At 36.3% G+C, this 26,003-nt stretch overlaps 1 protein-coding gene across 1 annotated transcript in view; it reads left to right on the forward strand.

Annotated features, from left to right (window-relative positions):
* Positions 1-398: 398 nt before the first annotated feature.
* Positions 399-26,003, forward strand: part of LOC134279971 (afadin-like) — a gene marked incomplete at its 5' end in the record, with an annotated part of 31,768 nt that continues 6,163 nt past the window's right edge. The window contains 17 exons of the mRNA XM_062762379.1: positions 399-547; positions 1,007-1,201; positions 5,980-6,074; positions 8,866-9,136; positions 12,488-12,651; positions 13,072-13,186; positions 14,448-14,594; positions 15,062-15,147; positions 15,563-15,769; positions 16,116-16,267; positions 16,484-16,590; positions 16,744-16,949; positions 17,174-17,402; positions 17,719-18,023; positions 19,962-20,304; positions 20,619-20,704; positions 25,169-25,327. Of these exons, the coding sequence (XP_062618363.1) occupies positions 399-547; positions 1,007-1,201; positions 5,980-6,074; positions 8,866-9,136; positions 12,488-12,651; positions 13,072-13,186; positions 14,448-14,594; positions 15,062-15,147; positions 15,563-15,769; positions 16,116-16,267; positions 16,484-16,590; positions 16,744-16,949; positions 17,174-17,402; positions 17,719-18,023; positions 19,962-20,304; positions 20,619-20,704; positions 25,169-25,327 (3,016 nt within the window). The remainder of the gene's footprint in view (positions 548-1,006; positions 1,202-5,979; positions 6,075-8,865; positions 9,137-12,487; positions 12,652-13,071; positions 13,187-14,447; positions 14,595-15,061; positions 15,148-15,562; positions 15,770-16,115; positions 16,268-16,483; positions 16,591-16,743; positions 16,950-17,173; positions 17,403-17,718; positions 18,024-19,961; positions 20,305-20,618; positions 20,705-25,168; positions 25,328-26,003) is intronic.

Raw genomic sequence — 26,003 nt, forward strand, 5'->3', positions numbered from 1 at the left:
TTGTATATAGCACACATGGATATTCTATTCAAAATTGACTAGTTACACATGAGAATCTGAAATTCTGAAGAAAAGACCTTTCTGTGCATGCTTATATAATTTACACATAGAAATGAGAATTTTCTCTTTCTGACTCGAGTTATTCAGCCCCTCATTTCAACATTTGCTCATGTTACACAATGAATTTGTGGCATTATCTTAATTGTAAGTGACTTAAATGACTTTGCATCCTTATCATAATAAGCAAGGGTCACAAACAGTCGTAGATAAATCTATTTTGTAAACATCACAACAGGAATATATCAGAAAATACTATAAGTGCCCAGTATACTATACTATTTGAGTACTGACACAGTCCCTGTACATTACTTGGTTTATTTACCTGATTGATTTTAAAGTGATTCACAAAAGTATGTCAGGAATGTGGACCAGGAACTGATCTGGCCACAGGGGACCAGGCTGGTCTACAGTTTCCACCTAAAGCTGGTGTACAGAGTAGACCAGGCCTCTCACTTCAGGTCACCAGATGATCAGATTACATCGCCAGGTACCCAGCTTTAATCACGGTTTACAGGTGTTGTACCTGGACATAGGAAGAGTTTGGTTTACCTGAGTTGGTGTTTATACCTGTTTTACTTACTGTAGCATCGGACGCCTTCCTTCCTATTTGTGCCTTGACCTATTTCCTGTTTTGAGAACTTGTTTATGTTGTACATACCAAGATTTGATGGAAAAAAATATTAAAGCCAAAAATTAATAAAGGAAACATTGTATTCAATTTGCAAAGCTGGGTACATCTGCGAACATTCATCATATTTACATGTTTATTGTTTGTTGTACACCCCAATGCTAAAGAAGGATGCAGAGTGACCAATATCTTTATCAAATTTGTTTAGAAATGTGTATTAATGTTTGAAATAATTAAATCAGCCTTGCAACAAAGCAAAATAAGTGTATAATTATATCACCTACATCAATTTAAAATTTAGTGACTTTTTTTTCTAACAACAGGATTGTGAGTTCCATGGTGTGGTCAGGTTCTACTTCCAAGACGGGAATAACGTGGTGACAAAATGTATTCGTGTGGCGAGCTCGGCTACCACACAGGAAGTAGTGGACGTCCTAGTGGAGAAGTTCCGGCCCGACATGCGCATGTTGACGGCCAACAAATACGCGCTGTACGAGGTCCATGCCAATGGCGGTAAGGAAAACGCAGAAAACTAGTGTAGGCTGTGTAATTAATAAATAGAAATCTTGGTTTACTTATTAGTACATTGTGAAAGTGGAATTAATGTATGTATTAATTATATTTTTGAATTTTGACCTTTATAATCATGTTGATTGAATGAATAGGCTAAGCATTGAAACATGGATAGGCACTTAGAGAATAGAGAAAAGAGATGAAATCATTAGAATTTGTGTTATAATATCTTCTTCATCATCATGTCAATAGCAGAGTGCACATAAGCATTGCTCTCTATTCCATTGTACATGTCTTCCTCTATCACTATTGTAAGATAATACAATACCCAGAACACAGAACTCATTCAGGTCTTTTTGACTTTTTAATTTTGTCCAGCAATTTGTTAAATTACAGCTGACATTGGCTGCATTCTTTGAATTTAAACATTCCAGTCATTTTAGGTTTGCAAAATTTAGAATGGCATCATGGGCATAGCATTTTTGTTTAGCATTTTTAGAACAATATAAAAAGATATATCAGTTACATACGTCTTTTGACATTTAACAAGTATAACAAAGACATTTTGCGGTTGTGTTCGTTTATTACTATGTTAAGATACAGTCCAATTTTTTATGCCACAGAGCAATTTCACACTTGGAACAGAGCCATTAGGAACAAAGTACATTATTTAGTTTAAAAAAACTGTTACTTTGTTTTTATAAGGGGTAGGGGATATTTGAAATGTCCTAGACACAGTCATCTGTAATGAGTCTATGATTTTAGTATAATTTGCCAGGTAAAAACTTTTCTCACCACACACTCACACACACCTTGAATTTTTCTTTTTATCATTTAGGGTCAAATTTGAAACATTCTTGCATATTAATAACCAACAACAGGAAATCTGATCTTCTTTATATCAGATTCTTGCAGCCATGCATTTAGTTTGATACAGACTTTAATTATAATAACAGATAAATGTATGGACTTAAAAGTGCCTGTGACCCTGCTTACTACGAGAGCAATTGACCTTAACTTAATAATCCTGAAAGGTCAGCATCATCAGGTATATTTCCTAGTTCCAGTAAAATTCTAAGAAACAGGGTCTATCAGAGCCTGTAACTCAGGTAGATTCTCCAACACAACAGCTCATCACCACCACAAATCATCACCATCTATTAGCCCACTTCCTGTCATCCAGAGCCATGCAGTTTCAATAAGTCCAGACCATCATCATCCCACCACTATCTAACAGGCTAAATATTCTTCCCATCACAGCCCATAACTACATGCCCATCAAAACAGCCCATCACCATCACAGACCATCACCATCACAGCTCATAACTACATGCCCATCAAAACAGCCCATAACCACACAGCCCACTTATCTTCAGTGCCATATTTCCTATCACAGACTAGACACTCTTTCCATCGACATCCCTACTCAGTCTCTATCAAAGCCACTATCTCCATGATCTCACAGACTGGAGAATCTTTCAAGTTAAATATTACCACCATGATCACTACTACCATACAGACTACATAGACAGTCTTCCCATCATAGCCCATCACCATATCAACCTACTCCCCATCAGACCCACAATCTCAATATCAGTCAGACAAGACAGTCTTCATCTCATCCCACTCTCTCAGACCAGACAGTGTTGTACCACAGTCCACCAACAGAGCCCACTCCCATCAGAGCCACTACCTCTCAGACCAGGAAGTCTTCCCACTATAGCCTGTCACTGCCTGAATCCACTCCCCATCACCACCCGAGTCCTCTCCCCATCAGAGCCATTACCTCTCAGACCAGACAGTGTTGTACAACAGTCCATAGACACAGCCCACTCCCCTATCAGAGCCACTACCTATCAGACCAGAATCTTCCCACTACAGCCTGTCACCACCTGAGTCCACTCCCTATCACCAACTAAGCCCACTCCCCATCACCAACTAAGCCCACTCCCCATCACCACCTGAGCCCACTCCCCATCACCACCTGAGTCCACTCCTCATCACCACCATTATCTTACAGACCAGATAGACTTCCCACTACCATGATCACTACCTGAGTTTACTTCTTATCACCATCTGAGTCCACTCCCCATCACCACTTGAGTCCACTCCCCATCACCACCATTATCTAACAGACCAGACAAACTTCCCACTACCATGATCACGACCTGAGTTCACTCCCTATGACCACCTAAGTCCACTCCCCATCACCATCATTATCTTACAGACCAGACAGACTTCCCACTTCCATGATCACGACCTGCCTGAGTCCTCACCCCATTAGAACCTCTATCTCACAGACCAGACAGCCATAAAACCTAAACCAGTCCTTTACCACCTCAGTCCAGCCCAGTGTTAAATTAATGGCTATTTAATCCAGAACATTTATCTGTTGTTTAATCAGATCAAACAGGGATTAAACATGGAAATCTGTCTGTTCTCTGTGGCAATTTTTAAAAGTGCCTCGACAAATATGAAAAATGAAGAGATTTGGGAATGTATATAAACATGATAAATGTAATATCTTTAGATCATGCTAGGGTTTTGTCAGGTAGGACACACTGTGTCACCAGTACAAGGTGAACACATTAGCATGTAAATATACATGTATTTTTAGCTGATCTGCTATATATATCATTTCTTTTCTTTCGGAAAGCTTTTTAGCTCACCTGAGCCGAAGGCTCAAGTGAGCTTTTCTGATCACATTTTGTCCGTCGTCCGTCCGTCCGTCTGTCTAGCTGTCTGTCCGTCTGTAAACTTTTCACATTTTCGACTTCTTCTCAAGAACCACTGGGCCAATTTTGACCAAACTTGGTACAAAGCATCCTTGGGTAAAGGGGAATTTAAATTATTAAAATGAAGGGACATATCCCCTCGCAAGGGGAGATAAGCAAGAAAAGGCAAAAATAGGGTGGGGTCATTAAAAAATCTTCTTCTCAAGAACCACTGGGCCAGTAAAGCTGAAACTTACGTGGAAGCATCCTGGGGTAGTATAGATTCTAAATTGTTCAAATCATGACCCCCGGGGGAAGGGCGGGGCCACAATGGGGAATCAAAGTTTTATATAGAAATATATAGGAAAAATCTTTGAAAATCTTCTTCTCAAGAACCACTGGGCCAGAAAAGCTGAAACTTATATGGAAGCATCCTGGTATAGTGTAGATTCTAAATTGTTCAAATCATGACCCCCGGAAGAAGGGCGGGGCCACAATGGAGAATCAAAGTTTTACATAGAAATATATAGGAAAAATCTTTGAAAATCTTCTTCTCAAGAACCACTGGGCCAGAAAAGCTGAAACTTATGTGGAAGCATCCTGGTATAATGTAGATTCTAAATTGTTCAAATAATGACCCCAGGGGGAAGGGCAGGGCCACAATGGGGAATCAAAGTTTTACATAGAAATATATAGGAAAAATCTTTGAAAATCTTCTTCTCAAGAACCACTGGGCCAGAAAAGCTGAAACTTATGTGGAAGCATCCTGGTATAATGCAGATTCTAAATTGTTCAAATAATGACCCCCGGGGGAAGGGCGGGGCCACAATGGGGAATCAAAGTTTTACATAGAAATATATAGGAAAAATCTTTGAAAATCTTCTTCTCAAGAACCACTGGGCCAGAAAAGTTGAAACTTATGTGGAAGCATCCTGGTATAATGTAGATTCTAAATTGTTCAAATAATGACCCCCGGGGGATGGGTGGGGCCACAATGGGGAATCAAAGTTTTACATAGAAATATATAGGAAAAATCTTTGAAAATCTTCTTCTCAGGAACCACTGGGCCAAAAAAGCTGAAACATATGTGCCCATGCATGGAAGGATCATGGGGTAGTGTAGATTTCAAAATGTCTAAATTATGATCAGTGGGGTAGGGTGGGGTTGCATTATGTATAACAAGGGTGAAATCTGGTAAAGAACAGAATGGTCAAAGCTTCGCAGGTGAGCGATGTGGCCCATGGGCCTCTTGTTTGCATTTGAGAAAATCATGTCTGTCATGTAAATGTGGAATTGTTGGTACATGTATTATACATGTTATATAGACGTGTTAGATATTGAGTGTGGTATTTGGGTTGTAGCATGTGAAGTACACAAAGTATAATGATGAATGGATAGAATCATCTAAATATATGTAAAGTTCTAAATTATACAGGTCAAATAATAAACACCTGTATTCAGTAACGCATCTGATTACATCAGTTGACTCCAGTGAATAGTTCTTATAGATTGTCTGATTGGGTATTGGGATCAATAAATGATAAAATCGGAAGATCAACCAGTGATTATCAATAATCAATAAATCGGAGATCAACCAGTGATTATCAATAATCGGTCAGTGTTCCAAACCGCCTCACAGACGGAAACACACCGTGTAGGTACTGTGTATCCAGCTGAAGTTTGTGATACAAATGTATTCAAGTGCGTATCTGTACGTTAATAAAAGCAGATATATTAACCTGTTATGCAGGCTTTTCTGGTTAATATGTTGTGTCTCAAAAAAGAAGTGATTATTGTATCTTTCATGTATGATTAAAATAATAGTTAACTTATGGTGTATTTATATGACAGGAGAATTAGTGCAAGACAAACATTGACAAATTTAATTATTTCTGCCATCTCATTTTCTTCAATCAACATGTGACAATCCCCCCCCCCCCCAAAAAAAAAAATACAACTCTAAAACAAGTGCACCATTCAATTCAAAAGTGCATGTAATGATGTATTATGTGTATATTTCTCTTTTAATTGTCATTGATAACTTACTATATTAATATTTTACAGAGGAGAGGAAGTTGGACGACAGTGAGAGAGTTTTATGGGTGCAGCTGAACTGGGGTACAGACGTTAGGGAGGGCAGATTCTTACTCAAAAGACAGGTAAAAACTCAAAAGACAGGTAAAAACAAGACAGATAAATACTCAAAGACAGGTAAAAACTCAAAAGACAGGTAAAAACAAGACAGTTAAATACTCAAAGACAGGTGAAAACTCAAAAGACAGATAAAAACTCAAAGAAAGGTAAAAACTCAAAAGACAGGTAAAAACTCAAAAGACAGGTAAATACTCAAAGACAGGTAAAAACTCAAAGACAGGTAAAAACTCAGAAGACAGGTAAATACTCAAAGACAGGTAAAAACTCAAAAGACAGGTAAAAACTCAAAAGACAGGTAAACACTCAAAAGACAGGTGAAAACTCAAAAGACAGGTAAAAACAAGACAGGTAAAAACTCAAAGACAGATGAAAACTCAAAAGACGGGTAAAAACTTGGGACATTTATCATAATTTATAGTGATAGACTAATAAATCTTCAGTTGTTACCAAAATAACATTTTATTCAAAAGAATGTCATTAATGAATATATTTTTCAAACATTATACATTGATGTATAATATCAACATTAGCAATAGCATGTTGAACAAATGTTGAAGTTACAATTCATATTATACCTTGTATATAAAATTCCAGGAATCTCTTGCAGAAATAAACTAGCACAATATCAGAGACTTTCAGTAAACTGTTAGACATATACATACATACAATGCAGTATTAATTGTTAAGGTTAACAAGGAGTAAGTGAATTGTTACACCAGGGATTGAGGCTGAGACCTGATAAGATTGTTATATGTCAGGGGAATCTAAGCCTATCCAAGTTCTCTATGATCTAAAAGAACACCGTCAGCACAAGTACTAGATTCCCATGGTCTCTGTGATCTAAAAGTGTCTACCCTTGGGAATGATTGGGGTTTTACATCCCTTGCAAGAATTTTTCATTCATAATGAGACATGAACAAATCCTGTGAAGACCTTCAATTTCAGACTTAACTTCATACTCTGGGAGGTTAATTTACCTGCACAAAATGCTGAATGGTACTTACGAAGCAGTATCTCATTGACAATTATGATTAGAATTTGCTGCAATTAATTTCAAAACTCTTATTTAACATGTTTAACCCCTTCCATGGCAAAGATTTTAAGCATTTCTAGACAAATCGATATTAAGATTTCAATGCATTTTTGGAGTATTTCTTGTAATTTTTGTACATACTAATGTATATATATTCTGAAAGCAGGTATTGTGTTGTTTCTAAAAATGATTGTAAAAAAAATTCATTTCAGTTGCCATGGCAATGAAATACACCATAATCATGCTGGAATTTCCATTTATTCAAGAAAGAGTTTCATTATAGTTTTTTTGCTTAGTTAAATATATTAAAAATATTTTATTGTTCTTTTGAAAATTATAAACATGTACATTTTTTTTTGCAAACAAATTTTAAGTATTTTGAGGGGATTGGGTAGGGTTGGGATGTAAACACCAGAATTTAGCATTTTTACATATAACGTGTTACCCCCGCGTTGATTTCGATAATGGCAAAATCGCTCAAACAGTCCACAAAGTTTTACTCAAGCTAGCAAAAAACTGGTACAACCAATAAAAATATTTTCTGCATATTATTTTACGGTATTTATTTTCTCTTTCCAACGAAGCAAGATTTATTCTGGTATTTCCAGTATTAACGAAGTTATGAATGTTTTTTCACACTATACTTGTTTTTCAAGTCAGAGGCGTAGAAATGCGTATATACCATGTAAGGGGTTAACCACACAGCATGGCAAACATTATCGTGATCATTGAGCAGTCTTAAAATGTAATGTCAAGGTCACTCAAGGACATTAATGTGTGGACATAGTTAAATGTTAGGGACTGATGGGACTGACCATTAGCTGACCAATGCCGCTCAAGTAATCTGGTAATGTAGCTTGTCTTTTATTAATATTGGATATTTAATCTAATAAACTCCATGGCTATTCCTGTCATTAATTCCCTACACAGAGAGCTTAAACTAAATATTAAGCTGTTCACTAAATTAGTGGTCTGACCTTGAATTCAATCAGATTCTTTAGTGTTTATATTTGTCCAATTATCGATTATTTTGATTGCTCTAGCTTATTGTTGGGATGGATAATTGTCAGAGATAGAGTATTATAATTATATGAACGGCATGAAGAGAAAAATTGAGAAATTATAGACACACTAGGCATGTAGGACTTTTAAAGATGTTGTTTCCAGTAATGCCATGCTAAGTTTCCTGGGATAGAACGATGGCCTTTCAGTAGATAAATAAGTCATAATTACACAATAGACGTGAATCTTCATCCCAGTACTTCAGTGATGATCAGCTTGTTGTCCATTGATTTTTGTTTCTTTCCGGTCCAAACCATAACAAAGAACAAAATGTATACATATGAGTTAATTGATTCTGTGAATGGTTATGAAGGCTAATTTGTTTTTGTGGATGGGATGATAGCGTGTATCATATATTTTGATGTATTTTGAAGTAATCTTTGTGAAGCTGGAGAGTTCCAGCTATTGAATGCGGTTATCTAACACAATCTAGAAAAAAGAACTGAAACAATGCTATCACAGTTATGAACTTTATTTAGATATTTCCCTGTTAGTTGATCAATTGCATGTATGTCAATTATTTTACATTATTTGTGCAACAACAACAAAAAGTCAAAAATTAAGAAAAAAATTGTGTTATTTGACGGGTATTTGATTGATTCTGCATGTTTTTAGTGAAGTTAACTATACTTCCATTGTTCATGATCAACATTTAATATTACTGTATTTATTAACTTTCCTACGTTATTATTACCTATCAGGGGGACACAACTGTTCCACATGCAGATAACAAGGAGAACCAGGGAGGGACGTTTAAGAGGAAATTGTCGAAGCGAGAGAAGAAGGAAGCGAAGAAGAAAGAGAAGGAGAAGAAGATTCTGGACTCGGGTAACGCCGCGGAGCAGCTGTATACGGACATGCCGGAGACGCGATTTACCCGCAGCATCTCTAACCCCGAGGCCGTGATGAAACGACGTCGTCAGCAGAAGGTGGAGAAAAAACTACAGCAGTGTCGTGGCCAGGACGGACAAGGTTAGTGACGATTAATTACCCTTAAAAATCGGATTAAACAAGTAAGACTCAACGTTGAGTCCGACCCCCCCCCTTAAAAAAATTAATATTATAGAAAACACCGTAAACAGTTCTAACGAAAATTTACGTATTTTTATTATTACGTTTTGTTTAGTCATATTGTATTTGAGAGGGTAATGACATTGACACAGATAATTCGGACAGATAACCCATGTGTGTTTTAAATGTGGAAGTTTTACGATATCTGTGTGAAATTTAACTTGTCTTTTGTGTAAAGCCTCTCTTTGTATTCTCCTTTGGGCCAATCTGAATATTAATGACAGTTATTAACTTGCATTTAACCCTGCACTTAAAAAAGGTTTGAAAATCCCCAGGGAACATTGAGTAACGCAGCTCGAGTTAGTTTGAAGGAGGTGTTTTTAATTGATTTCCGTTACCTGGGCGTGTTGTTACCTCATATTGTTCAGTTTAATTTTGGTGCACAAATGAAGCAGTGTTCTATTTATGATGCAGTCTTTTAAGTGCTCTGTTCTACCTGTTTTTAAGGATTGGGTGTTAGACCAACAATGTTCCACAACTAACATGTTTAAAGATTATTAAGTCATTGTATTCAAATGTACAAATTAACTTTTAAGAAAAGTAAAAATGGTAAAAATAGATTTCTTTTTGCAGTCATAATCAGGATGAATGGTCCATTCTTAATTCCTGTTCAGATGTAGTAAACAATTTGTAGACCCTTTTACTGAATTAATTACCTTGCACACTCGTATTCAGAAGTTGTAAATCTAGTCATAAATCTGTTTAAATCTACCAGCAATATGAATGAAGTAGAAGACTGAAGGACATAATTCTATAGTCTACATTTTGACAGCCGGGTCTAATTCTGTGTAAGCTTTATATTTTGTAATTGGATTAGTGTAGACCAGGATCATGAAGTCATATTACTATTCTGTGTGTCTAAAAAAGGGCCAACGAAAAAAAACCGTGTCAGTTTAAAATTCACTGATACCCGATTCAGAAAAATTAGAAACCCACACACTTGAACCAACAGAGGAGAATTGATTTTTAATGTAAACACTGAAAATTTTAACAGATGGAAAGATATGCTATAAGTGGAGAAAAACATGTGATACCTAATGAATCACACGCACTGCACAAACTGTTTGGCATGTTTATAAAATTTTATACACATGACTGAACATGTACATTTTATCTAGTTTTCAACAGGTGCTTTACAATGGAAATTTCTATAGTCTGTGTAGTGCCAGTGTTTATATGAGAGAGAGAGAGAATCCATTCACATAGGACTGCACTTCATAAAAGATTCAAGATTACATATCAGATTACAGAAGGAGAGATGCAGAAGCATCAATTATTGATAAAATTTCCCTTAAATGATAAAAGGATACATGTATTTTCTAGTTACGACAAAGGGGTTTTTGGACACTTGATGGGGAATGTATTCAGAGGGATTTAGGATAATTGAATGATCAAGGCTAACTTGTACATATAAATCCATTTCACTGAAAAATTATATTTAATCCATGTTTTTGACCTGGTTTTGGTCCCTTGCAAACTCAGCAGTTGAGGATAGTGTTAACTATGAGAAGACCATGAAATCTTGTTTTTGTGTTTAGATTAGTCTATAGACCTCCTCTGTCTGTCCCTTTCTCTACAGAGAATAGAGATCTTGTACATAATGAATTGTGAAATCTTTATTTATTTATTGGTGGTGATGATCAGACCTAACTGCCAGTCCTCAGTTTCTGTTTCCAATCTCATCCTTGACAAGGACGTGAAGGGACCCCAGTTAATTACGTTATCTAATCAGGGAATTTCCTGTCAGGGAGTTCAGACCTGATGACTTAGCATCGCAGAGCTATCTCCGATTGTGAAGTGGTTCCGTGGTCTGGTAGAATCGTTATTTTCCTGCTAATTGTGATGATATGGGAGACTGGCTGTAACAGAAATAAACACCTCCTCCCCACCCCTTGTTTCTCTACCTGATAATTAGTGTATACATAAAACACATGGTGCTGTACATTCCTGTGTAGATATTTCCCTCAGGTGTATAATGGGCCTGACCTTAACAGGAATTTATACCAGAGGTCAGTGTACAAGAATTACTCAGAGAAATGACCGCTTACTGGCTTTAAGTGTCTCCAACCAGAAGGTTCCTGGAAAGTGTTAATTATTAGGAATAGCTTTTGGTGTTGTTTTTGCCAAATAAGAAACGTGATAGTGCTTTTTATGATAAACAAAGGAGAAAACAAGTGGTGTACAGCATGCTAATGACATAAACAGACTTTCTTCTTGTATACAATTTGCTGATTCCTAGCTTTAAACATTAAAGTATCTGTTGTAAAAAGAAATGCTTACAATAAACAAATTCAGTTTGCAGGAAAAAATTTCTACCTTTTAATATTCTGATCTGCAACATGTTTTTGTGTGTTAGGGTTTTCAATAAATGTAAGAGGCAATTAAGAATTGATATACAATTATTTTGAAACATTTAATAATTTCCATCATAAGCAACAAAAATACCCAGTGTATGAAAGGACTTTTAAATAAATTCTGGATAAAAGTCTTTTCATAAATTAAGGCTTGGATTAGAAAATTAAGTGAGACGTCAATGTCTTAAAAGCCAGTATTTCCCTAGACCTTTACCTTCCCCTGGTCCAGCTAGTTAACGGCCATTTGAGCCACTTATGGAGATAGTCAACATCAGATGATAGGCATAATCACTGTTTACATTAAACTCTCCAGTCGTTGAAGGAGAACAAAGCCAGTGTATAAATGCCATTGTAGATAAAATTTGTAAAAGTATGTAGATTTTAAGTTTCTAGTATGGGTCAGTGAACAGGAGTTGACTTTTTGTTCAAACAGAGTAGTCGCTTTTCAATATACTTTGTAGGGTTGTAAACAATTAGATATAATCTTTCACTAAAATCTAAAATATGTACATATGATGTAGGGCACATTGTGTATTTTTTAAAAAAATAAATCCACCTTCTGTATAGTTATTTTTAAAATAAAGGGAATGTAATCAGCTACGCATGATGATTACAAATTTTGCGCCATTGAATTGAGTTTTTTCTTTAGCATATATACTTAAATGATCACAGTTTTTTCAGACATTTTTGTTTTCCTATGTCAAGTTAATAACAAGCCCAGATACCTGTACTATGATTTTAATATGTTTTACTCTGTATCACAATGTTCATATGTCAATAAATTTTAATTATTTCGAACTGTAATCAAAAGTAAGTTTTAAACTCAGTGTTAGTATTCAGACTATGTAATTTAAAGCTGAATTTTAAGAAATTGATTTATTTTTGTTACCACCTCCAGGGGGTACGCTGAAGATCTATGGAGAGAGCATTAAGCCGGACATTCCTTATAAGACCCTCCTCCTGTCCACCGCCGACAATGTCCGCTACGTCATCAAGGAGACCATGGACAAATACGGGATGGACTTCAGTGTCAATGACCCCGACGATTTCTGTTTGGTTCAGGTGAGCATTACAGACCAGGAGCTGATTGGGTCTGAACTCATTAGGAAGGTTTCAGTGCTGTACATTACTACATTTAGATCTCTCCATTATATGAAGTTACCATAATTTAGATATAAGCATGACAATAAAAAAAGTAATTTCATAAGCATTTATAGGTATATTGTTCATAAAACAAAATCAAACAAAAAAATTCATAATCAAAACAAAAAGATACAAGCCATATTTTTACTACTTTGTGAATATTGGTATCATCATTGTTTTGATGGTGAAAAAATAATTTTTGGTTGAATCCTTCTGGTTATATATTTGAAAACACTTGGTTTCTACATTGTAATGACACTCATTGCAGGCTTTGTATTAGCACACTAGAATTTTACAATTAATCTTCATCAGAGATTTACACCTGTTTGATTTTTACAGGTATTAGTGCCCCCAGGTGAGAGGGAGTACCACGGAGGGAACATCGGAGAGGAGAGAATCATGGAGGATCACGAGTGTCCGCTGGCCATCGCCATGGATTTCCCCCCGACCAAAGGTCAGTGTTAAATTAGTGTCCGCTGGCCATCGCCATGGATTTCCCCCCGACCAAAGGTCAGTGTTAAATTAGTGTCCGCTGGCCATCGCCATGGATTTTTCCCCCGACCAAAGGTCAGTGTTAAATTAGTGTCCGCTGGCCATCGCCATGGATTTCCCCCCGACCAAAGGTCAGTGTTAAATTAGTGTCCACTAGCCATCGCCATGGATTTTCCCCCAACCAAAGGTCAGTGTTAAATTAGTGTCCGCTGGCCATCGCCATGGATTTCCCCCCAACCAAAGGTCAATTGTAATGTTGAATACTGTATGTGACAGAGTAAGCTCCCTTTCTTTATCTTAAGACTAAATAGTGTTGGAAAGAAATTGATCCTGTATGGCCAATAAAACTGAGAAAATGCGTCGAAGATTGCACTTGAGGTTTTGGTTTTCATTTAAAGTGAGTCTAGGTATCTTTTATAGGAATGAAATAATTCATTCGTTTTGAAATTATCATGAAATAGCAGAGTATATAAGATCAATAAAGATGGGGGGGTTATAAATTGTTTAGTAATAAATTTGAAGGAGATGTGATCTAGTTAGGTCTAGATTTAATATATAATTAATCATCAGACCCTGGTTTGTCTAAGTTAACTAATGATCCAGCTGGCAGCTGTGTCCTGTATCCTGTCAATATTGATGTACCTTGTATACTTATCAATATTGGTGTACCATGTAAACTGTCAATATACATGTACCTGTACAGTGATGAGGTGAAGCTCGATGCATCATCAGCTAAATAAAGACACAAATAAAACCCACCCCTCCTGATGATAGAACTAAAAAGGTTATATTGTTCTTTGACAATTACTGTGATTGCATAGCTGTATAGTCATGATACATTAATAGCTAGAAACATGCAAGGGGAATTATTTTAATGCTCTGAAGTGAGTCTAGATATGAACATTAAACTGGTATATATAACCTACTTAAGTAAAAATGTCTATCAGGCTATAGCTTGGAAGTTTATTTTTATAGATAGAAATCAATATCCAGAAATGTTCAAGGTCAATCATGTATTGACTAATGCTTAGGAGAGAGTGATATAATTAATACACTAGAAATTAAATCAAGAAATGCTGGTATGAAAGAAATGGTATTTCATCACCAGATGTGAATATTTTTAGGTTGTGTAGAAATGTTATCCATAAAATGTAAAATTACACACAGATAATTTTCCTTGCACAAATTTTCCACCAAATAATGTTATATGCCTTTGTTTGTAGGAACTATGATGTTCCACTTCAGAAGACGTAATGATGCGAAGAAACCAAAACATAAGAAACTCCGAGCAGTGTCTCATGAGGAACTTAGAATGAGGAGCGACGATGCTCCCCCACAAAAATTACCGTACCTCGTAGAACTTAATCCAGGTAAGGTAGAGAAGTTCATAAAAATGTCAAAAAGGTAGACCGTGTTTGCCCTCGTATTTTTCATGTATATTGGATAAAAATATTTTAAACATGATAATTGATTGCTGTGTAGAGGGAAAATAACTTGTGGTCTAAATATTCACTTTATTCACATGCTACTTTATCTGTGCAATAAAAAAATATGGATTCAGTTTTCAAAAATGTTGAGTTACATTAACAAACATAAGCACTGTTGCCAATTTTTACATTGACTTAATTTGCTACTCAGTTCAAATAAATTTGATAAAGATTATCAACTTGCTTCATATAGTGTTCATTAATGTCTGCAATTTATATCATATTCCGCAGAAAATGTACAGGCCACTTTTTTTAATTTACATCGCTGATTAGGTAAGAATTAAGATAGAGAATTGTGATAATTATATATTTTGCGATTTAATGTTGACTGTTTTGGGATTATTTGATAGATGGCTCTGACAACCCCAAAGGGAAGGTGTACAGACTGAACATGAAATTTACAGAAGTCGGAAGTGACCCCTCCATGTTTATCAAGGTCAGTTCTCGGAGCATAATTAATATCCAGATTGAGATATTGTTGTAGCGCAGTGTATGATGTAGATTTGATTGCCCGTGTAACTTGACTTCCTATTATATCTTCCCACTGTACACCCCAAAAGTAGAAAAAAAGAGGTAGCCATTATAGTATGGGGCAAAACACTATTCCAAATTTTACTTTCAAGTACAAGAAAAACAGACCAAAAGAGACACAAGGTTAACACTGAATATGGATGATTAAACTGCTGTGTTATAAAAGATATAGCTTTTAATCACTGATCATTATACAGGTAGGCTACCTCTAAAATAGGTCTGAAGAATGTAAGTGAAGGTGCCAAGACTGTGTCAGAGGAAATACGATGAATAAATGGATGAACTTACAAAGTTTCTTATTTTGAAAAATTCTTTTGTAGGTGCAGGGTCCAAACATCCAGCCTCGTCACTGTGTGTTGGGTCTGGTGGAGAAGGACGGGGTAGTGACTGTTACTCCCAGAAGTCCCGAGTCCGAGACCCACGTAAACAATCAAAGAATTTCAGAAACCACAACGCTACAGAACGGCATGACGGTCAGATTCGGAAAGCTGCACGTGTTCAGATTTATTGACCCTAATTTCGAAGAGGTAGGGACCCCAGGATTATTTTTTTGTTTGTGAAGGCAATAAAAAACTTATTTTTTACTTGTATGTATCTTTATGTTTTTTGATATTCAGATTTTGGAAGTATTTTCATCTGTCATCTTAAACAAGTATTATGATAGATCAAAAACAAAATTTGTACTGCAAAAATTAGACTTGGGATCAAGATAAAAATTTTTGAGAATTTATTTCTATAGATGTTTCTAGGTAATTTGTGTTGATAACCAAGAGTTGTCTGTCTTGTCAATGTCATATTGATTGCTGGGTATGTTGTATTGATTACAAAGTCAGAGTTGTCTTCCTTGTCTTATGTGTCTGTGTTTATATATAGAAACTGAAGAAAGGTCAGGTTCCTCCAGACGGGGCGATCCAGAAACACCGCACCCCCCATCAGAAGCCCATGGAGACAAACTTTGATGCTGTCCGCCCTGTCCCCGCCCCCAGGGAACCCAGACCCCAGGAGCCCGCAGAGACTCAGAGAAGGTATAGAGAGCTAGATTACACTTTATCAGTGAACTGTATTGATTCTTTTGTAATAATTGATTTGTCTGTTGATACATATGTTAAATATAAATAGAAATACTTTTATTGTTAAAATTGACTTTAGTAATAAATAAAAATGATATGTTGAGAATAAAAAAAAAATAATTTATGGCTAAAATTTTTTATGGATGTAAAAATATTTTTTGTTTTTTCTAGGGGTGTACCTCAGCCGATGGGATCCCCGCGGAGGGAGGAGCCTGCGTACCCCCCACACAGACAGGGTGGGGACCTTCTGCCGGCCGTACTGGTATTCAGGGAAGACAGTAAGTCTATAAGATATCTCGTAATAATCTACAAAGAAAGACAACTTAGATATAAATAATAAAATTACAAGAGTACTCCATGGCAAGTTGTTATGAAGAAATGAAATCTTAGTAAATGATTTTACTTTATCGACCAATAACTTGATTTTTCAGAGGAGGACCACTTCTTTGCCAATGTTGTCCTGGACTCAGCTACTGCTGGCCTTTGGTTTAAGCTGGCCCCAACCTACACAATTTATATGGCTGTCCGCTTCTCTCTGTCTAATGGTTATAGGCCCGATCTCAGTCCTCAGGATAAACCACTCAAAATCACTTACCTCGTGATCAAGATAGCCAACCTCACACATCAAGCCATACATGTAAGTAAAGGAAGCCAAGCAAGGAAAGATAATCAAGTTTGACATCACCTCATACACAAGATATTCAAAGCATGTAATGTTTCAAGGCTTTTTACATCAGAATATATTGATCTGAATCTTAATGACTAGTCTAAATTAATTTTGAATGAAGAATGTTTTCCCATAAACATTCTGGATAAGTTTGTGATTTCTGGATAAGTTTGTGTTTTGTGTACTTTTTTCAGTCTAACCAGGACAATATTGCGGCCTTGGCGTTCTGGATGGCCAACTCCTCTGAGATCCTCCACTTCTTTAAGCAGGATCACGACATTCACCCGTTCAGTCAGGATGCCCAGGAGATGCTGGCGGAGTCTGTACAGATGGCCTTCCATCATCTGGTCCGCTGTCTGCAGTACGACCTTCAGAGGACACTGCCAGCGTTCCTGGACGACGGTGATGAGGATGATCCTAACGGTAATTGTTACCACATCCATCGTGTCAGTTTATATAAAGCCTTGATTAGCCAACCGTGCTAGGTTCTAGGAGTTTCCCTACTACACATACTTTTAAAAATTGGAAAAATGTTGGATATATTTTAAAATATTTTAATCTATAGTATATACTTGAGCTGTCAGGTTTTCTGTCTTTTTATAAATGTTCGCTAATTTTTATAATAAGCCTAAATTTTATTTTTATATAGTTTTGGTTTGTTTCTATTTTCTCTCTTTCTCCAGATGTTTTGTGTTTCCTTTACATTTAGTACTATGTTATTGTTTTTATATCACAGCAGATAAGAGCAGGATGCAGTACAACAGAGGGCGTCCCACACTCAGCGACGTCCTTGACACCCTGTCCTCAGCGATGAATTTGTTACGTCGCTGTCGTGTTAACGCAGGGCTCACCATTCAGCTTTTCTCCCAGCTGTTCCACTTCATCAACATGTGGCTGTTTAACATCCTTGTGAAGGAACAACATCAGTTCTGTATGAGGATCTGGGGCGTCCGATTAAAGCGACGACTCGGGAGTATCGAGGCCTGGGCTGAGAAACAGGGCCTAGAGCTGGCGGCCGACTGCCATCTCTGTAGAATCATTCAGGTGTGTACATTTAATAGGGGCTATAGCTGACTGCCATCTCTGTAGATTCATTCAGGTGTGTACATATAACAGGGGCTATAGCTGACTGCCATCTCTGTAGAATCATTCAGGTGTGTACATATAACAGGGGCTATAGCTGACTGCCATCTCTGTAGAATCATTCAGGTGTGTACATATAACAGGGGCTATAGCTGACTGCCATCTCTGTAGAATCATTCAGGTGTGTACATATAACAGGGGCTATAGCTGACTGCCATCTCTGTAGAATCATTCAGGTGTGTACATATAACAGGGGCTATAGCTGACTGCCATCTCTGTAGAATCATTCAGGTGCATGTGCATGCTGTGAGGCAAAAGTCAAGAAAGGAAACTGGTTTTTCTCCATGCCCAAATGAAAAAAAGGGGGAAACAAAATACTATAACAAACTACTTACAAAACATATGTTTTGAAAGTGTTTTGATAGTATAGCAAATCACATGCAAATGAGCTAACAAAACACTATAACAAGTTACTTTGAAAACACTCTAACAAACTACTAACAAAACGCTTTAACAAAATACTTACGAAACACTCTAACAAACTACTAACAAAACACTGTGTTTTGATAGTATTCCATTAGTATAGAAAATCACGTGCAAATGAGGCTAACAAAACACTCTAACAAAATACTAACAAAGCATAAGTAACAAATCATCAATAAACCACTAAATTTGAATTTTTAAAATTATAATTAGCAAATTCACAAGTCTTTGAAAACATCTAAACACAGTCTCATATTGAAACATTATTAACATCTTGTTTCACAGTATTTTGAATTCCAGGTTTGACATTATTGTTCAATAGATAATAGCACACCATTCCAACATTTAAAAACACCAAGTTTGATTCATGATCACTCTCTTATATCGATCATTCTCTGCAGTGAAATCCTTTGGTGTAAGAGATATAATTCTCAATCCATTGACCATTTCTCCATTCACATAGTTACATTTTCACAGAATTTTCAAGTATATAATTGTAATTCATTTAACCCAGTGCTTAAAACTGATCTAAGCTGGGTAGTATTAAAGGTCAATCTTAAAATGAACAAAAACCCAATAAAAACAGGCCATATACACATCCACATTCACAGATTGAAGGTTTAACTGTAGTCCAGTTAACATGGTTAAAGAACTTTATGTCATGCAATAAATAAATACCTCTGTTATGTCCAGATTCATCCTGATTTTGTTTTTTCCAATCAGGGATCAATATATATACTAACACTTTACATGTCCCTTCACCAATCTCTATGTTTCTCTCTGACCTAGTGCTGGTGTTTTGAAAATTGGCGCAAAACTAGTAACACAGGATAAGTTGTTCTTGGAAGATTTTACTGCTCTTAGATAAGTCAACCCTAAACATGTCTGTTAATCAAATGAAATGCTAACAAAATATTAATTTGATGCAGACAAGTATAATGAAACACTTTCAAAATGCAATTTCATTCTGCAGAGTGTAATGAAACATTAATAAAACACCAACATTGTAATGAAACATTAACAAAATACCATGCCACCCCATCCTGTAAAGTATAGCATTGATGTTTCGTTAAATGCAACACTTTCAAAACATACTAAGAAAATATAAAAGTATGATTTGGTAGTGTTTTGAAGATATTTTGAAAGTATTTTGTTAGATTTCTTTTTCATTTGGGTGAGTTTACTTCTTGATTGTGTGATGATAAAATCTCATTTGATTTTATCATGTGTCGTTGAAGCAATGTCTCTTCCCAACAATTTTAAATACTTTTAAATATAAAAGTTGTAAAATGACAAATATAATTTACACATGAATATGAGAAGCTGAGTAAACAATATTATTTATTGATTTTTATAGAAATCAAAGCAGTGCAAATGTATGCTAAGTAAATAACATCTATAATGTTTTGCCTATAGGCTGCACACCTACTCCAGGCTCCTAAGAGTAGCCATTACTACATTTCTAACATCAGCTCTACCTGCTTCAAGCTGAACTCCCTCCAGCTGCGAGAACTCCTCCAGAGGTACATCCCCGAGCCCGGGGAACCCCCCGTCCCCCAGAGTCTGATAGAGGACATCGTCAAGGTCGCTGAAAACATGGCCGACGAACTGACCAAGAATGACGGCCGGGAGGTGTGTCTAGAAGAGCACGCAGATTTACAGCTTCCGTTTCTTCTACCTGAGGAAGGGTACACCTGTGATACAATTAAGGGAATTCCTAAAGGAATCGACGAGTTCATAGAACCTCTGGGCAAAGCTGGTATGTCTGATAATGTGTGTGTTGTATAAGAATCAGTAGGTGTTGTTGTCATAGGAAATGAACCCTCTTTCTTTGTGGACAGAAGTTTTAATGGAAAAGATCATTATCAACTCACAGGCACACTTATTTTTTTACTCTGTTAATGACCTGGCTTTATTTTTTAGTGTTTTAGTAGGGAATTCGAAGGTAGCTTTTGAATAAAATGCATTATAAACTACCCAGAAATATTATCATTTTACTTATTTCTTTGACTGTATATATAAGATTGGAGCACATTGACCATAAGAAGTACTTGACTCATTCTTATTTTCCAGGTCTATGTCGATTGATCCCCCAGCCCGGGGCCAGCGGGGACTGGACTGTGTACATGACCGGGGACGAGGGTCCTAAAATAGACGAGGTAAATATCAATCCAGTCTATATTAAACCCTAAATTAAAGTTAAATATTAACCCCAAAATTGAGGAGGTATAATATATTTACTCCTAAATTCATGTGGAAAATAACCCCAAAATTAAATGAGGTATAAACAGCAAAATTGATGAGGTCATAACACCCAAAAAGTGAAACAATAAATGTTAACCCTAAAATTAACAAAGTGAATATAACTCTAAGATTGTGGAGGTAAATGGTGAATCCAAAATTAAGGAGATAATTTTAACAAAGCATTTGAAAAGTAAAGGGGAATTCTATTCCCTAAAAAATACTGTGATCACTGCAGTTAGGGAACAATGTTTGGATTTTGAATAAAGAAATTCTTGAAACTCCCCTGAAGTGAAATTTCTATATTGTATATTGATTTATTACTCTCACTGACTTTATCTAAATCAGGGCATATTTCTACTCAGCATTAATTAAAAGAAAACTGAAATGTTGATTTTGTTTACAGTATTTCAACAAGGTAATGATAAAGGCATGCTATTGATGCCCCTTATGATACATATATACACCTTTATAAATCCTTAAATACACCCCAGTAAATCCTGATTCCACCCCTGAACTCTGTAGAATTGTCTGAGAATGGAATGACTGCATGTATTTTGTGTACCAGTATTAGTGATTTCTATTTTCTTGGAATTGAGTAATCTTGTTAAATGTTCTCGATGTTGTGACTATATTTTGTATTGCATTGCTTAGGCTATACACCTTTTTTTTGATTCACTAACTTTTGATCAGTCTATGATATCAGCATTTATTATTCAAAAAGTTCATATTGTTCTATTCAAGTTAGCAGTCACTGTTACAACTTACCTGTATGAATTTGAAAGGCGGATTCCGCCTGGAATTTGGGTGGAATATTGGCGGAATTGAGCAGGAGTTTGCGAATTCCGGGTGTACTTGAGCAGGAGACGGAGTTTTCGAAAAGTTACGCCTCAGTAGAAGAGATGTTTTCCAGGCGTAATTTCTAATATCTGGGTGTCAGTTTGCAAGTTCAGATTTTCCAGGCGTAAAATGACGGGAAAACAAAAATCAAACTAACACTGGAACTTTCAGGAGAAGTAAAAGCCTCTGATTGGTCAATTTTAACTATCAAGGAAGGGTCATTTCAGATAGGAAGTAAAGTTTGAATTTGATCAAGAAGGGAGGGACTTTTAAGTGTGAGTGAAATAGGAAATGCAGATATTTCAATGTTGGGGCTTTTACACTTCTGGATGACACATTATCTGCTGGTAGGTGTGATTATTAATATCTGGTACATATTTGGGTAAATTTGGTTATGATTATGTATAATTATAGTTATATAACTTGTTAACCCTAAAATTACTTTTGATATTTGAGTTTCCTTGCACACATTTTGAGATAAATAACAGATAGAGGCAGTCTCCAACTGTAAAGTACTGAGTAATAACGAATGTAGAACTGTATTACTGAATAGAATAGATAATGTTCTTGTGTCAGCCATTCATTGATGCTTAAAATCAAAAAAATCCTACAAAGGGAAAGTAGTTACAGGAAATGTAAAATACTTGCTTTCAGTATTTTTTTATGTTAACATAATTTGAAATTATTAAGTAAAATACCTGCTGAATTGGTATGTCATGGTGATTAACTGCTATGATGTGATGACTGAGTGTTAGGTGTTGTAGTGCTGGTGGGTGTATATGTACAATGTATGAATATATAGATATTACCTGAGTGTACAGGTAACCTTCAGTGACTGTGAGGTGTATATCATACCTGAGTTTATACCTGTTAGAGTTAGAGCTACAGCAGAATCAGGATTAGTTGTGTATTGACTTCTGTGTCTCTATGATATATACGTATTGTCAACGATAGCCAAAGGCAGAACAAAGGAAATGATTTAAATTAGACTTATTCCACACATCAGTAGTCCTAGGTTTGATTCCTTCCTAATTGTCAGTGACAGGAGACTCTTCTGTGTACCAGAGTTTCCAGATGTTTATACTTGGTGTGATCTATACATAGACACAGGTTAGGGATTGGGGTGTTTCCAGACCGTTATCCCTGATGATATCTATAAATAGATAGACACTGAAGGATAGGGACGGCGTGAGTGTGTGTGTGCCGAGTTGGTGATGTAGAACAGGGCTGAAGAAGCTGTCTGATATCCTTCAATGTCATGAAGAAGTAAAATGACTGATGTGAAATGAATGGCGGATAATCAGTGAAATGAATAGAAGAAACTGTGAAATAAATAATGTCATGTCGTGATAAGTTAAGGAAGCGGGGACTGATCACGCCGATGAGGCAGTTTGTTTTTGGGGAGAGGAAGTATGTTTCTGCTTGGATCAGTGTAAGGCCTTAGAAATGTTCTGTCAGTATAAGATTGTAGAAATGTTCTATCAGTGTAAGGCCATAGAAATGTTCCATCAGTTTAAGGCTGTAGAAATGTTCTATCAGTGTAATAAGGCCTTATAAATGTTCTATCAGTGTATGGCATTAGAAATGTTCTATCAGTGTAACTGAGGCCATAGAAATGTTCTATCAGTGTAATAAGGCCTAATACAAATGTTCTATTAGTGTATGGCCTTAGAAATTTTTTAGCAGTGTAAGACTGTAGAAATGTTCTGTGTAAAGCATTAGAAATTTTCTATCAGTGTAAGGCCTTAGAGATGTTCTATCAGTGTAATTTTGTATAAATTTTCTATCAGTGTAAGGCTTATCAGGGTATAGGCATTAGAAATGATCTGTAGGTTCTGACACAACAGAATTCTGTGGATCTTTCATTTTTGTCCCCTGCTTTCGCAAAAGCGAGGGGACATTAAATCTCATTCGTCTGTCCGTCAGTCTGTCCCTCCGTCACAAAAACTTGAACCTTGCCAATAACTTTTGATTTAGTGGAGCTATGATTTTCATATTTCATATGTGTATTCCTTGTGATAAGACCTTTCTTTGGGTACCACCAAATTTGACCTTTTGACCTTGACCTTGGAGTTTGACCAACTTTTAATTAAAAATTCCAAACTTTTACTTTGGCCATAACTTTTGAATGGTAGGTACCGGTACTGGGACTTTCATATTTCAGATGTTTATTCTTTGTGACAAGTCCTTTCATTGTATACCAACAACTTTGACCTTTTGACCTTGACCTTGGAAATTTACGTACTTATGAAAAAACTATAACCTTGACCATAATTTTTGAACGGTAAGGGCTATGGCTTTTATACATTCACATGTGTTATTCTTGTAAGAAGACCTTTCATTGGATACCAAAAACTTTGACCTTTTGACCTTGACCCTGGAGTTTTAACTACTTTTTAAAAATTATAACCTTCGTCACAACTTTTGAACAGTAGATTCAAGGACTTTTATATTTCACATATGTATTTTTTGTGGCAAGACCTTTCATTGGATACCAACAACTTTGACCTTTTGACCTTGACCTTGGAAATTTACGTACTTATGAAAAAACTATAACCTTGACCATAATTTTTGAACGGTAAGGGCTATGGCTTTTATACACTCACATGTGTTATTCTTGTAAGAAGACCTTTCATTGCATACCAAGAACTTTGACCCTTTGACCTTGGAGTTTTAACTACTTTTTAAAAACTTTAACCTCGGTCACAACCTTTGAATGGTAGAAACTTGGACTTTTGTATTTTAAACATATGTATTCTTTGTGGCAAGACCTTTCATGGGATACCAAAAACTTTGACCTTTTGACCTTGACCCTATAAAATAATATCTCGCCCACAAAGACAACGAAAGCTAGGGACCACAATTCTTTGAATTTGCTTGTATAAACTGCATGCAATAATTAGAAATAGTAAGCACAGTCAGGGTATGATAATAAATAACTGTCTCTCTGTCCTTATAAAACAGTCAATATTCCAATTTGTCAAAGATGTATGTATATACAGTGAACTTTCTGTTGTGTATTGCACTGGATCAAGTAGCTGTACATATAGGAGTTTGCATGAAAAGAAAAAAATCGATTTCTTTGCTTGTCGTTATAACTGGTATTTTACAATGGTTGATGTTCTCTTGCTACAAATGTTTCTGAACATGACTCTGTATTAATAGAGGCTTAACATGGAATCGGAGTATGCCACAGTACAGTTAGTATAATAAAGTCCAAGGATTGGCCTTTTTATTGATGTTTGGTACATTACAAATACTGATGAATCTGGCCATTGATCCCCCTGGCTGTCGTCATTATTTGATTTGTGTAGGTATATAAACTCTAGAGACTTAAAACATTTCATTCTGATGCTTCTGAAGGATGTTTTATGAATTGTGTAAAATCTCTCTCAATCTTCGAAATCAGCAGAAGGCAGCAGTTAAACTTTGGTCCCATCCTAGACATAAGAAGGCCAGTTATTCAATGTTTTATTGTAAGAATTATTTTTCGTCTTACATTAATGCATTCTGTACTGACTGTTATTTGTTACAACTTACAGGCTGTTAGGAAGGGACCCCATCAGCCCCCACAACAACAGGCTGGTCACCATGGAGATCGTCCACAGCAACAGTTACCAAAGGAACCTGAGATAGCCACAGTGTCCTTCAACAAGGTCAAGGGCAGTATGGGACTGAGTATTGTGGAAGCCACACCCAAGGTCAGTTCTTCTGTGTTTGTAAATGAGTGTTATCATAAAATTCTGACAGATACCCCCGGTACTTTGAAACTGTGCACATACAATGCTAGTAGTATTGAATCCTTAAATACTGTAACAAGATGACAAAAGGGATTTCATATATGGGGGAGGGGTTACTTGAAAGATGGGGGGGGGGGGAAACCAAGGTAAGTGTATTGAGAGACTTTCCCTATATAAACTGACTGCATTGGGTACAGGTTAAGAGGTATATTAGTACAAGGAGAATGGATGAGGAGTCTGTTTTGACAGAAATTGGAAGGGGTGGTGTCACAGTAGGATTTGATGTTTGAGAGGACAAAGATTGGACAGGAGGGGGGGGGGGGCATAAAAGGTTTTGATGTTTGACAAGACAGAGTATGAGGAATGGATACAGTATTATGGAGAGACTCAGTTCCTCTGACAGGACGAGAGATTGGAGGGGGTACTCAGATAGGGATGGGGATGGATGGATGTCTGACAAATTTGATACAGATGAAGGTAGATTGCTTACATGGCCATGGCTAAAGGGGAGTCCATGAGTTCAGTATTCAACAGATGGTTAATTTTAATGCAGTTAAATTCTTGAAATATGGCATTATTGATGATTTTATCCATTGGCAAGTAAGCCTGTATCAGATAAATAGCTGTAACCGTTACA

This window comes from Saccostrea cucullata, unplaced genomic scaffold (genome assembly GCF_032062105.1).
Source record: "Saccostrea cucullata isolate Sc308-1 unplaced genomic scaffold, CSIRO_AGI_Scuc_v1 ctg12597, whole genome shotgun sequence".
NCBI classification, from domain to species: Eukaryota; Metazoa; Mollusca; class Bivalvia; order Ostreida; family Ostreidae; genus Saccostrea; species Saccostrea cuccullata.